This window comes from Thalassophryne amazonica, chromosome 1, assembly GCF_902500255.1.
Source record: "Thalassophryne amazonica chromosome 1, fThaAma1.1, whole genome shotgun sequence".
NCBI lineage: Eukaryota > Metazoa > Chordata > Actinopteri > Batrachoidiformes > Batrachoididae > Thalassophryne > Thalassophryne amazonica.
Window position 1 is genome coordinate 54,260,213 of NC_047103.1, and position 13,348 is coordinate 54,273,560.

At 41.0% G+C, this 13,348-nt stretch overlaps 1 protein-coding gene across 1 annotated transcript in view; it reads left to right on the top strand.

Moving 5' to 3' along the window:
* kcnb2 (potassium voltage-gated channel subfamily B member 2) overlaps positions 1–12,051 on the top strand; it is a 420,876-nt gene extending 408,825 nt beyond the window's left edge. Inside the window, exon 3 of the mRNA XM_034170080.1 lies at positions 6,459–12,051. Coding sequence (XP_034025971.1) covers positions 6,459–8,456 — 1,998 coding nt within the window. The 3' untranslated portion in view covers positions 8,457–12,051. The remainder of the gene's footprint in view (positions 1–6,458) is intronic.
* Positions 12,052–13,348: the final 1,297 nt, after the last annotated feature.

A 13,348-nucleotide genomic window follows, 5' to 3' on the forward strand; every position in this document is an offset into this window, starting at 1 on the left:
GCTGTGAACTGCTCAGATGCTGTTCAAGAAGAAATACGGACAAGAAGTGGGGTGTAACTGCAGGCAGCTGTTAGACAGCAGGACTGTCAATGATGATGGACTATTTCGACAGGAGTCCTTATTGACTGCTCCCTCTGTGGGAAAAGGTGATTCCCACAGTCATGGAACTGACATTTGACTAAGGATGGAAATGAAAGAGACCAGAAGAGAAGCTGAGGAGTTCTCTCAAGAGGGTGACCCCCCCTGACCCCACCACACCTTCTGTAGGTTTATTGACATGTAGTGAGCTGGTGTCCCTGAGGATCGAATATAACCTCAAAGAACCCTGAATAAATATATGAGGGTTGTTGTCAGGGTGTTGGATGTTAAAGCACATTCTCTGACTTGACAGGTGGAAGATATTCTCTTAAAAACTGTTTGTCTAAGGTATCCCTCAAGCAGTGGACCAGATGAGGATATTTTCAAATATATTTTCCCATAATGTGTTTTTATAAGATGTCCAAGCATTATAATTATAACAACAATGTTAATCATAATAATACTTGACATCTCTTGTATATATTGGGGGTATTAATAAAAGTTATATGGCCTGATTTTAAAGCAGACAATAAAGCATGTCATCATCAAGACCAACTGGTGATGCTGAGAATAAAGGCGAAAATTAGCTTTAGTAACTCTAAGATTGGTTTCATTTATTCTGCCCAGGTCACCCCGGTGTTGGTCCCTCTCCTCTTCGTTACTTATTTATGGGCTGGCTGGGACTTAGGCGGAGTCAGCCACTGCAAAGATAGTGACATTTGGAACTATTACATTTGAGCTTCAAACCCAGGTCTTCAGAAACCTGTGGACAATAGCACCGCATGTATCCAGTCTATGATTATCATCTAATCACCTGAATATGTAGCCCTCCCATCTGCCAAGTACTTGTTGCATGTGAAATAGTAGGCTGTGGTATCCTAATGCCAAATCCTGGACAGGAATAGAATCAACTGAAAGACAGAGTCTTGCCCATGATCCTCCTCTTTACCCATTTATGCGCTAGTTAGGAGTCATACTTTTACATTTATTTTTGTTTTTGCTTTATTTGTTTGGTGGGGTTCCATTTTTAATGATATTTAAAATTTAAGTTATAGTTAGAGAGAATCCACTGTTAAAATGCATGGTTTTTTTTTTAAAGTTCTGTAAATGCTGGATGTTTTGAAGGTCAGTATACAAATAATGAATGTTTATGAGTGCAATGGTGCGAATATTTCATGAGGTGAAAGATGGACTGTTCCATTCAACAAGGCAAATGATATAATGCTTATTAAGGCATTATATAATGGGTAATAACTGTCATTTAAGTTTTGGCAAACCTAATCATGACTATGATTTTTGCCATAAATGAGCAGACCTAAATTTTTACAGTTAATAATTGAAATTTGGTGGACCTACTTGCTTGCCTTGCTAATTGCAGGGAATATTTGTTCATTCTTAATGAAGCATAAGACTGTTAGCTTGTTCACAGGGAATTTCACTGAATTGATCCTCCTGACACCTGCGCACATGATGGCCGACTGTCCGCTGAATGCCATCCGGAGTGGTGACAAAAATACGGCCACAAATTTCGAGCAGTCTGCACACATACCGCGCGAGGGACACCGACATGGTGTGCAGCACACATGCGAAAGTCAAGCAGTACTGACACATCCTTTGGAGGGACACGGATTGGTGCATGAATACCATGCAGCATTCTGTTCACCACCACTGACGTGTTTGGCATAACGACACATTTGCGCACATAGTGCTCAGAACGGATGTGGACTATTACGTACAGTGTTATTATGTGAAAGAGACTGTGAAAATTCCCCCAACTTTAGGCAGAAAAGCACTGAAATAATACTAAAACAAAGTAAAATACATAATAAAATAAAATTAAAAACACAAGAAATGTGCAAAGCCACTCACGGACTTGCAGAAGATGTCCAGGAGTTGCTAACATATGAACAGTATTGTCCCAACTAATGAATGTCCTCTCCTCCCACAAATGACTGTGAAATCCCCCACTGGCCAAGCACCATGATGTGCTGGAAGCGTTGCTTGACGAGCGCACAGGCTCTGTGATCCCCTGGAAGCACTCCGATAAAAACTAAAATAAAAACTGATATTGCCCCCATACAATGCACAGGTGACGTCCAGCACACTGTCCATGTTGGGTGTGGGCCAACCAGAGGCATTAAACTTAAATCTACTTCTGTCCTCAGAATAGTAAGTAAGTCCCTTCGGCTGCTCCTTTGTTTGCACTCGGGGTTGCCACAGCAAATCCAAGGTGGATCTGCATGTTGAATTAGCACAGGTTTTACGCCGGATGCCCTTCCTGATGCAACTCCACATCACATGGAGAAATGTGGCAGGGGTGGGATTTGAACCCGGAACCTTCTGCACTGAAACCAAGTGCATTAACCACTTGGCCACCACCCCTGCCACTTCTGTCCTCAGAATAATAAATAAATTAAAAATGCAGTAGATCTGGTTTGTGCAGGTCGTCCATTGCCAGACAGGATATGTCTAGCCCATTCCTGTGCGCGCATGGTGGGTGTGCCGTGACCAGGAGCGTTAAACTAAATGCACTTCTATACAGAAATAAATAAATGAATAGAGGTAAACACAGTGAATCCATCTGGAGGCTGCTGGACTCGTTTGTTTCCAGATGGTTCCAGAAGCATTGTTTCTCTCCAATTATATAAATGAAAAGTGTGTGTCAACCCCTCACAAGTTGTCTCACATGTTGTCGCAGAGACAGCATGGTGAGGGGTACAAGACAAGCCTGACGATTTGGCAAGGGAGTTCATCACAGCGATTTTTTTTTTTTTTTTTTTGGTTTGGTTTGTTCAAAAATCAAGCAACATGTTTGTGTGAGTGAATGGCTCCAAACTGCGCAAATTTCCTCACGGATTGTGTTCGCAGCTTGTCGCAGCCAAAACAGCCTAAAAAATTTAGTAAAGCTGAGAAGTGGTTTGGTGAGAGAAACCAGTTTATGACCAGAGGGTCTTAGGTTCAATCAGTTGTGGGGCTTGGTTCCATCAAAGTCCAACACATTTTTGTGTGGAGTTTTGCCTGTTCCTGCAGTGTGTGATTGTGTTTCTTGTGGCACTCTAGTTTCTTCCTATCATCAAACCTTATATTCATCTTTCAGTAGGAGCTGGTGGCAGCATTGGCACTTCTGTCCTGTAAAAATATTCATGGAGTTCAAATCCACATGAGAGCAGAAACTGGTTTGGTGCTAAGACATCAACCTCATAGCAGGACACCACTGAACAACTTACACACTGACCAGTCTGGTGTGAAATCACCATTAAAACTTCCATTTTAGTTCGTAATTTTAGCTAAGCTGGTAGCATTGATTAATGTAGGTCATACAAAGTACAACTGTGAATGTGCCCACTTCAGTGAAATATGTGTCATTGTTTCTTGTTTACTCCATCACTAGTACACCATCCCACATGGTTGTGCTTATTTATGTTTTCTAATCAACTTTAGTATGTATTCATTTAATGCTGTGTTTAAATAGCACCTCACGTGTAAATCAGAGGCAAAGAGGTTGTGTTCATGTAACCGATCTTCTTAACAGCTCTCACTCAAGTACAATATAAGAACTGAAGAACTTCATCTTCAATGTGCTATTTTCTGATGTTCATGTTCACTCAGCTGTTCATAGTGTAATATAAAGGATCTGTCACGCTCCAAAGTGTACAACTCCAGACTCCTCTGAGGAAGTTTTGCCCATAAATCAAGCAAAATGATCATCTCATGGTTGAATGCACACATGATGGAGAGGTGTTGAGAACACCAAGGTCCTCTTATGGATGTGACTTAGCACCAGGTGATTTTAGCTTCAAAATGGCTTTCACAAATGTTAAAGACCACGTAATTGACCTGTGTCCTTGTTGTGACACAACACAACTCTTGAATTCACGGTTCGCACAGTTTTAAATGTATACGACCTTTCAGATTTCACTGAACCGCCAAAATTTAGCTTCTACTGAAATTCAAGCATTATAATGTCAGTTGATTCTTAAAACGTGTTTCAAATTACAGCTTATTTTAATGAAGAGAACATGTTTGCCTGGGGGGAGTTCCATAACCAATATTTTATTTTCCATTTAACGCCGTCTGCAAGACTTAATGCGTGTGTGCATGCATGAGGTTTCAAAAAGACCAAAAGTTACCTGTGATTTTGGGTGATGTGCAGGCACACAGCATGCACGCTGGCAGGGGGTCACAAAGAAAGCCAAGACTGTGATATTTTAGTCAGTGTATGACCACTTACAAAATAAATCAATTTTGTAATAATCATAATAATAATAGCCTTTATTTGTGGTCCCGTAAGATATTTGCTTAATCGGGGAAATCTTAATGCAGACAGAGTGTCTTATCTGACTGCAATGCAGTGCATACACTTTTTGCTTTATTTTTTAATTTTTTATTTTTTTAGCAGATTCTGCAGTTTAATGAGTTTTTTTGATTAGTATTCAGGCTGCCTTTTTCCAATCTTGACTGAGCCTCTTTAATCTTTGTTCATTAGATTTTAATAAGAGTTATTACTGCTTTGGTTATGAATGCTGTTATACAAGCACTGGACTTCAGTCAGCATTGTTATGCTGCAATACAATACACAACAGTGTTACACACTTGTGGGTTTCAAGCAAAGGCTATATATCATTATTATTATTGACAATCTATGTTACAAAAGAGAATTATGGAATTTGGCCAACAGGTGGTGCTAAAATCCTTTTTTCCTATATTTGTTGTAAACGGGGTTACACTGCCCCGCGACCCGATCCTGGATAAGCGGTTAAAGATGAGTGAGAGTGAGGTTACACTGGATCATACGGCTCAATAGAAGAGGCTTTTATTTCACTGAATCCTCTGACTGGGACAGAATTACTTCAAAAAAAGAAAAAGAAAAGCTTTCTGGCCTACTTATTTTACCTTGTTTAAATGCATGATTCTCCTGAAAATCTGCTCCCAATCTGACACTGAATCACTACTTTTTACCTTTACTTTGCCATGCGTCCCTCGTTGACCTTACATTCATTTACAGTTCTGGAGGACTTGTTTTTATTCTGGAGGCCACACTTTATTCACTGCCTTGTAAGCAAAAACATACACAAGAGCTGGCATTTGATTGGCAGGGATAGTTTAAGTGGCGAGACTTAAATAGCATTTGACTCATTCTGTTTATGCAGTACGCTACAGCTTTAAATGGTTATTTGTTGTGTGTTGGGGGGTTTGGCTGGACATTTTGGTGTTGTTTTCTTTTCTTTGCTCTCCAGGTGGTATGCAAACTGGTTTTTGTCTGTGGAGAAGGTGCTGGCAGAAGAGTCCTTCACCCTCATCAGCTTTATTAGCTGCACCTGTGGAGGATGTTCACGTGCAGGCCTACTGACTCGCAGCACCTGTGGATGATGCTCACATGCAAACTTAAAGACTTTCAGCTGAAGCAGATAATGAGATGGCGTTTCGCATTTAAGCCATGAGTGATTCAAGTATAATTGCCGGGAACTCGACCTTGTGATGTTTGTTTGTGAGACGCTGAGGACCGCGCCAGGGTTTGACACATCGTGCCTGTGAAGGAGGACGGGTGAGGGACACATGTTGTCAGCACACATCAGAGGTGATGATTGTCTGAATAAGTGTTAACAGTAATTAGATATTTTGTTACGCAGTATATTTGAACATTGATGAGAATTGTGCAGCTCGCTTCTCACTGCCGTGGCGTACGGAATGATGATCCTCCACCTGTTGTGAGAAGCTGCTCATTTACATAAAGCTTAAATTCAGACCTGAATGTGTTGCTGATAGTGTGTGCCTTTGAAGGATATTTGTTGTAGCTGTTGACTTACCTCACCTTTTCCATCCTTCACAGAGTCAGTTTGTCGTGTCCACCTGGGGGGTGTTCGGCGGTGAGTCTGGGTCCAGAAGCGTCGGGCTTTGATCCATTTGGGCGCTGGAGAGCACGCCGTCCTTCACCTCGCCAGACAAACGCACATTTATGTTGTACACAGTTATTGCACAGAAGGGAAATAAATGTTTTGTTTTTGGAACCGCTTTCTGGTTATTTTAGCGTTGGGTTCAGTCAGACGCTGGTCGCGCTCAACTCGCATCTGCACATAACTTTATTCATTAGTTCCTTTCCATCACTCAAGATAAATGAGCTGATTATTCGCAATGTATGGCCTAAAATGCTCGAGGAACACAGCAGGATTTTGTAATACGAATGTACTGTACATCTTATGTCAACATTTATGGCTCATTTATTTGAATCAATTCCACGCTTGATTTTTAGAGAGCATTTGCTGTTGACCCTGAATATTTAGCCCTTTCAGTTTATTAATAATGACCAGCGAAGTCATTTTTTTCTTGGTATTCCAATAACACTTTACTCTTCTTCTCTGTGTTTCTCTTCCTCTTTCCAGATTCTAGCCATCATATCCATCTTATTCATCGTTCTCTCAACCATCGCTCTGTCTCTCAACACCTTACCGGAGCTTCAGGTGACTGACGAATATGGCCAGGCCACTGACAACCCTCAGCTGGCACACGTTGAGGCCGTGTGCATTGCCTGGTTCACCATGGAGTACATCCTTCGTTTGCTGTCTTCTCCAAACAAATGGAAGTTCTTCAAAGGTCCACTGAATGTCATTGACCTGTTGGCCATTCTGCCCTACTATGTCACCATCTTCCTAACAGAGTCCAACAAGGGTGTGCTACAGTTCCAAAACGTGCGTCGTGTGGTGCAAATATTTCGGATCATGAGAATATTAAGGATCCTGAAGCTAGCCAGGCACTCCACCGGCCTCCAGTCTCTTGGGTTCACTTTGAGAAGGAGCTACAATGAATTGGGACTGTTGATATTATTTCTTGCCATGGGCATCATGATATTTTCCAGCTTGGTCTTCTTTGCTGAGAAAGACGAAGATGCCACCAAGTTCACCAGTATTCCTGCTTCATTCTGGTGGGCCACCATTACAATGACTACTGTGGGTTACGGTGATATTTACCCACAGACTTTACTGGGAAAGATTGTCGGTGGGCTCTGTTGCATTGCTGGAGTACTAGTCATTGCCCTACCCATTCCCATTATAGTCAACAATTTCTCTGAGTTCTACAAGGAGCAGAAGAGACAGGAGAAAGCCATCAAGAGAAGGGAAGCACTAGAGAGAGCCAAGAGGAACGGCAGCATTGTGTCTATGAACCTTAAAGATGCCTTTGCCCGCAGTATGGAGCTGATGGATGTGGTGGTGGAAAAAGGAGAGGGTAAAACCTCACTGGACAACCACCTGTCACCTAATCGTTGGGGAGTCACAGCCAGGCATGCTTCTTCTGAAACCAACCTGAGGTCTCCAGAAAAAAGCCATCCAGAGACTCTGTTGCAAAGCCCCCCCCACCATATAACCATCACCACCACAGGAAGCCCCCAGCGGATCAGCAGGACCCCCCAGCACCTTAACGTCCAGAAACTGGAGGAGATGTACAACCAGATGTCCAAGTCACAATCCTTTACAAATCTCAACACAACAAGCTCCATGAGCACTATGAGCACAACTATGACTGCACCGCTGTCACCCAAGAAACCTCATAGTCCTGATTCTGCATTAAAAGAGGAGGTGGAGTTGGAAATGACAGAGGTCCCACCCTCCTCTGTGGATAACCATGGCAGCTGCTCAGCTGATGACAGAAAGCAGGGCCCTAACTCAGGTGAGGATGGATCCAAGTCATATCAGCTCAGACACCCCAGAGTCCCGCTCCCTTTGGACCTTAGCCATTTGCCAGCTGGGAATGACCAAAGGTCTACTGGCTCTATGTTCAAGGATAACCTCTATGAATCTGACTTCCTCAAGCCAAGTGAATGCTCACAACTCCATATAGAGGAAGGTGAGAGGTTTGGCAGTGCTGTGGACAACACACAAAGTCCTTCTAGAGATAACAACCCTCTCATAATAAAAGAGTTAAAGGTGAACTTCACCAAACCCTCAGCAGAAGGCCCACTAACACCTCCCAGCACTACCTCTCCGGGGGACATCAGCTCCAGCATCCTGGAAGATGAGTCTCCAGAGGGAGAGACCTCACCACTCATTCCTAGCTCAGAGGACCTGGCCCCAGCCAAAGTGGAGGAGACATGCTCCTTGTCTCCTAAGAGGCTGATGGTAGACACGCCACCTGGCGATGAAGATCAATCCGCAGAGAACCTCGAGGAGAAGCATCTGGTGGCAGTAGCAGGTGCAGCAGTGACTCCGTTGTCACCTAAGAGAGCAGCACAAAATTGCACTCAAGGTGTGGTTGGTGCAAGCGAGGAGGTCAAGGCTGATGGCAACCAAAGTGGACACATAGTAGAAAACCATATGTTTACATCTGATATCCACCTGTTACCAGGGGATGGCAGCCTCTCACCCACCTGTGAATCTGGTATGTGACTGTCAGGGAAGCTCTGAGGGGACAATAAACCAGTGCAACCTCAGTCTGGTGTGCAGGAAATGAACAAGAAACACAGTGGTGCAGTTCTGAAGGAAAGATATTTTTGCATGGCATGACAAGTCCATTTTACATTTGTTTTTGTGTATTTGTGCAGATTTGAGATTGACTTTGGGACAAATCGAGAGTTCAAAGGCTCTCGAAAATCTATTTAGACAATTTAGACCTCCTGATGTACATAATCTTTTTTTTCTATCACGGAAGGATTTGCGCACAGGGACTCACCTGTAAAAAGCATGCTTTTAAAAAGACAGATATTTTACGGTGCTTAGTTTGCTGAAAGCACTCCACTGTAAATACCAGGATATCTAAGGCAATGTCAATGCACAGGATGGCAAGCTTTCTGAGAAGGTGCACATATTTGTAATGTGAAAAGGGATGGGTGGGGGTGGGGGGTGTGAATGGAAAGCCCTTAGACTGGGTATTGCATTGTAGCGATTTATTTAAAAAAAAAAAAACAACAACAACAACAACATATCATTACATTTTGTGGAAATGCAAAGTGTTCCCATGATGACCCTGTAATGTTTGTGTGGAAAAAAAAAAGATGTATCAAAGTGTAATGTTGACATTATTGGTTTTGGTTTTCACAATGAGTGTTGAAGTTTCAGTTGGCCATGCATTATCAAAGAAGGTAAAAAGGATTGAATCACTTTTATTCCTCAAAAAGCATACACAGTAGTTGCCAAATATAACCAGAAAAGATATGAACTATCAAATACTAAATCATAAAGAATATATTAGTAGATTTAAGAATCAAATAAGTAGGTCTAGATTGGTTCTACAGTAGACTCCATAAAACAATAAGACTATTAATTCAGCAGATTAGATCCGGTCATTAATCTCTATTATATATGTATGCTTTACAGTGTAATTATCTATTTTTGGCAAATTAAAAGTGACATCTACCACAATGAGATGAGAAATTTCCATGTAATATGAATGGACCAAATCAAGCACACTGATAAGCTTTCATCTATTGCTGCAGCATCGTAACATGTACAGAAAATAATGTATTATGACAAATGTTTGGGGGGTTTCTTGGCTTATTTACCTGCATTGTGTTCACTGTCGTATCCTGAGCATCTGGATGTCATTGCTGACATTTGTTCTCACTACTGCATGTTTATCCGATCCTGCTGGTAAGTTTAAGACATCTTTTTTGTATATCCATTGAGTCTTGGACTGTAACTTATTGTTTTATTGTGAAGACCATTTTCAGTCAAACTTAAACCCAAAGGATTTTTTCTTTTCTTTTTTTTTTTTTTTTTTTTTTTTTTTTTGGATATGTTTTACACTGACTGAAAAGGTCTGTATGTTGCCTTTCTTTATTATTCTGGAATATTTATTATGTTGGCACAGCCCTTGGCTGAGCGTGCTCATTGTGTGTTTGCAAAAGGCACACAAACCTGAATGGTATTTGTTGGAATTAAGTGGGCAAATTATTTATTGCTTTGTCAGTATATTTCATTGTCTTCTTTCTTTTTCTTTGTTACCATCATGCTTTCTTTTGTTTCTTTGTTTCTTCTCACAGAGAGGCGTGGAATGTGCAATACTGCATACTGCAATCTATGCAGGCCAAGAATTGTGGCACTTTATTTTCTGTCAATGGGATTTGTAAATGTACAGGCAGAAATGACTTGTATTTTTTCAAATGTAATATCTTTAATATGAGGCAAACAGTATGACAACTACGGGAATCTTACAAACAATGCAAATGACAATTTGACTTTTACTTTTTCATGTTGTATAGCAGGCATATGCTGTTAAGCACCTTAATGCCAGATATCAATGGACCTCAAAGTTATGACTATCTGTGGAATAGGTATCCAAATTGACCACTAGGGCCTTTTATATTACTGTTAGATTTGCATAAAAATCTGACCTATGTCCGTAGAAGATATTATCGTTTCAACGGCCACACACAACCACAAAGGATTTTATGTTTTTTGTGAATTAACACTGAAAATGAGTCTATTTTTTCTAAACCAAAATGGAGCACGACCACAATTTCCTGCCATATGGTGGTTGAAATGATAGATGCCTTTTCATAACACAGTTGTTTATGAGAAGGTAGCAAGTCATTTTGCTTTGTTCATATAGCACTGTACAGAAAATTCTAATTTTATAGGAAAAATCAGGTCTTTATGTAATAGATAAAAGTTGTTGAGTTCTCAGGTTTTCTATAACTCTCTGGTGTTCTGATTGGATAGATTCTGTTTTTCTTTAACAGCTAATGTCAACTTGTAATTTCTGTACTTTTTGAAAGGTGATGTTGTCAAATCCACATTGGTGTCTTGGCTCCAGGAATAAGGAGCAGCGATGTTTCTTCCTCCTCCTGGGTATTCTGTGTACCACATTTAGTGTTCATCCCAGTTTCCCTTTAGTGAGGCAGGAAGAAGGACAAACATGACAGAATTTATGGACTAGGGAGAGTCTCAAAGAACAATGTGATCGTGCATTCCCATGATGCCTCCAAAATTTAGCAAATGCCAAAGAAAAAGTCTAGTTCTCACCCTCATAAGCACTTTGAGGTGACTTTTGTTCTAATTTGACCCTACATACATAAACTGAACTGAGGGTTTCATATGACTTGCCATTATAACCAATACTGAAAGCACTGATTAAAAATTTTAAATAAATTAAAAATAAATTAAAATACATAAATAAAACATCTTTGATTTTCAAAAATGTAATAATGTTTGAAATTTGTCCAGAAATATTTCTGATTATTTTAATAATGTAATCAGAAATAATACAACAAAACCAGGGCAGATTTTCAGATATGGTAATGGCTGATTGCAGTTTATGAGATTATAGGTTGATAAATTAACATTACAAAATACAATAAAGGACGCATTGTCATACCCAGAAGGTTATGATTCTGCCTTAAGGTGATCTTGCCAGTTGAAAAGTATGCTAGCAGGTTTCTAAATCACCTAAATAGCAACGTGTGAAGATTAAGGTCAAATAACCTTTAAACGAGAGGACACATGACAAAGTGAATTCATGTTACGCCTAAAACAAACCCAATGATTAATTAAGAGACTAAATCACTTGGCACCATAACCTTTACTTTGCCCTCAGATTACGTGCTCTGTGTAAAGTTTAACGTGGAATTGGACAGGTCCCCCCCCGTCCCTATAATGCACTGCAGATCATCAGGAGGAGTCCCAACATGTTTCACATAATTATTGTAAAACCGATTAGTCACTCTTGCTAATAATACATAGCATTTGGCTAAGATAGTGAGTTAACAGTAGTTGCGAGCTTGATTAGTCTCTCACACTAGTATTCTCCCTACTGCATATAGGGGGCGCACTATTTGATTTTGCCTAGGTTGGCCGATCAACGTATTTCAGTCTCCAGCTCCTTTGTAACCTGCTATGTATATTCAGAAAGCTACTGCTAATATATCCTTTTTGACAAAATCCATGAAATAAGACTAAATAAGTTTGGATAAGCACAAAAGCAAAGTCCATTCAGCTGCTCACTTGTTTTCACTCGGGGTCAACACAGCAAATCCGAGGTGGATCTGCATGTTGATTTGGTTGCAAGTTTTACGCCGGATGCCCTTCCTGGTGCAACTCCACATCACATAGAGTTTTGGGTAGGAGCGGGGCTTGAACTAGGAACCTTCAGCACTGGATCCAAGGGCATTAACCACTTGGCAACCAGTAGTAATAAATGCGTACCCTTAAACACAAACACATTCTGCTGATTTTGCCTCTCCTGTGCACACATCAGCCAAGTAGAATATCATTCTGCTGTTTGGCGCTGCTTCCGGTTTCACATGGCTTCATATATAAACAAAGTAGTTGTCCCCTTTAATGCTTCCAAGTTCTACGAGTTCCACTTGACAGTCAGTAAACATCCGATTGGGCAGTGCAGCTCGTTTGAGGGCAGGCGCTAAAGTAAAATATGACGTATATCACTTAATTTCTCTACTTCCCGTGACGGAAACATGGCACTTTCTCTGAGATTTTGGGCAAATTACACGCAAACAAAGTGAAAATGCAAAGAAAAAGTGACGATGTGGTGGAAAGTTTGCTTATGAACCAGAGTTCAAACATGTCAAGGCGGTTTTGCAGGTGCGAGAACGTAGCTATTCTGGGTGTAGGCTAACACTTACCGACACGACCTCTCACATTTTCCTCGGCTTCACTTCTCCACTGGGAACCGAAAAAAACTGCACTTTTTGCAACTGTGTGCAGTAATGCTGTGTATATGTTGCGCAACAGGACCAGCTGTCTCCATAAGTGGTCAAATCCCACGATATCACGCAAGGTTCAAATGAGACTGCTGTGCCTATAGCCGTCGTCATATTTGTGTTGCTTGATTCTTTCATTTGTTTGTCTAGTCAGTAAGCAGGTAATATTGCTAACACAAATGGCTGGTAGCTGTTTCGTGTATACGTCACAGCGCTCCGGTTGAGATTGTGAACAGAACCATATAACATCGTCACTCACCTTTACTTTATCTCCAACTATTTGTGGTCACACTTGTGCAAAATCGGATAAGCTTGTGCAGTTTTCTCTGTGAGAGTAACCGGCTCCTGACAAAGTTTTCCACTGCAGGGAACTAGAGTGCCTTAATTGAGAGAATAGCATCAACTCAGCATGGTGCCATTTTGGTTCCAACTGCATTGAACTACTGAAAGAACCTTTTAACAGTTTTTAAAATCGTTGAACCACATATAGCACCTCCGTGTTGATAACCATTTGTAAAATCCAGGCGGCTTTTAGTGGCTTTCAGTTGAGTGAGTATCTGAGAAATTGTTTAACAGCAGGGCATGTTCCAACTTGTCCTTAAGGCTTCCAACGGAGGTGTTTTT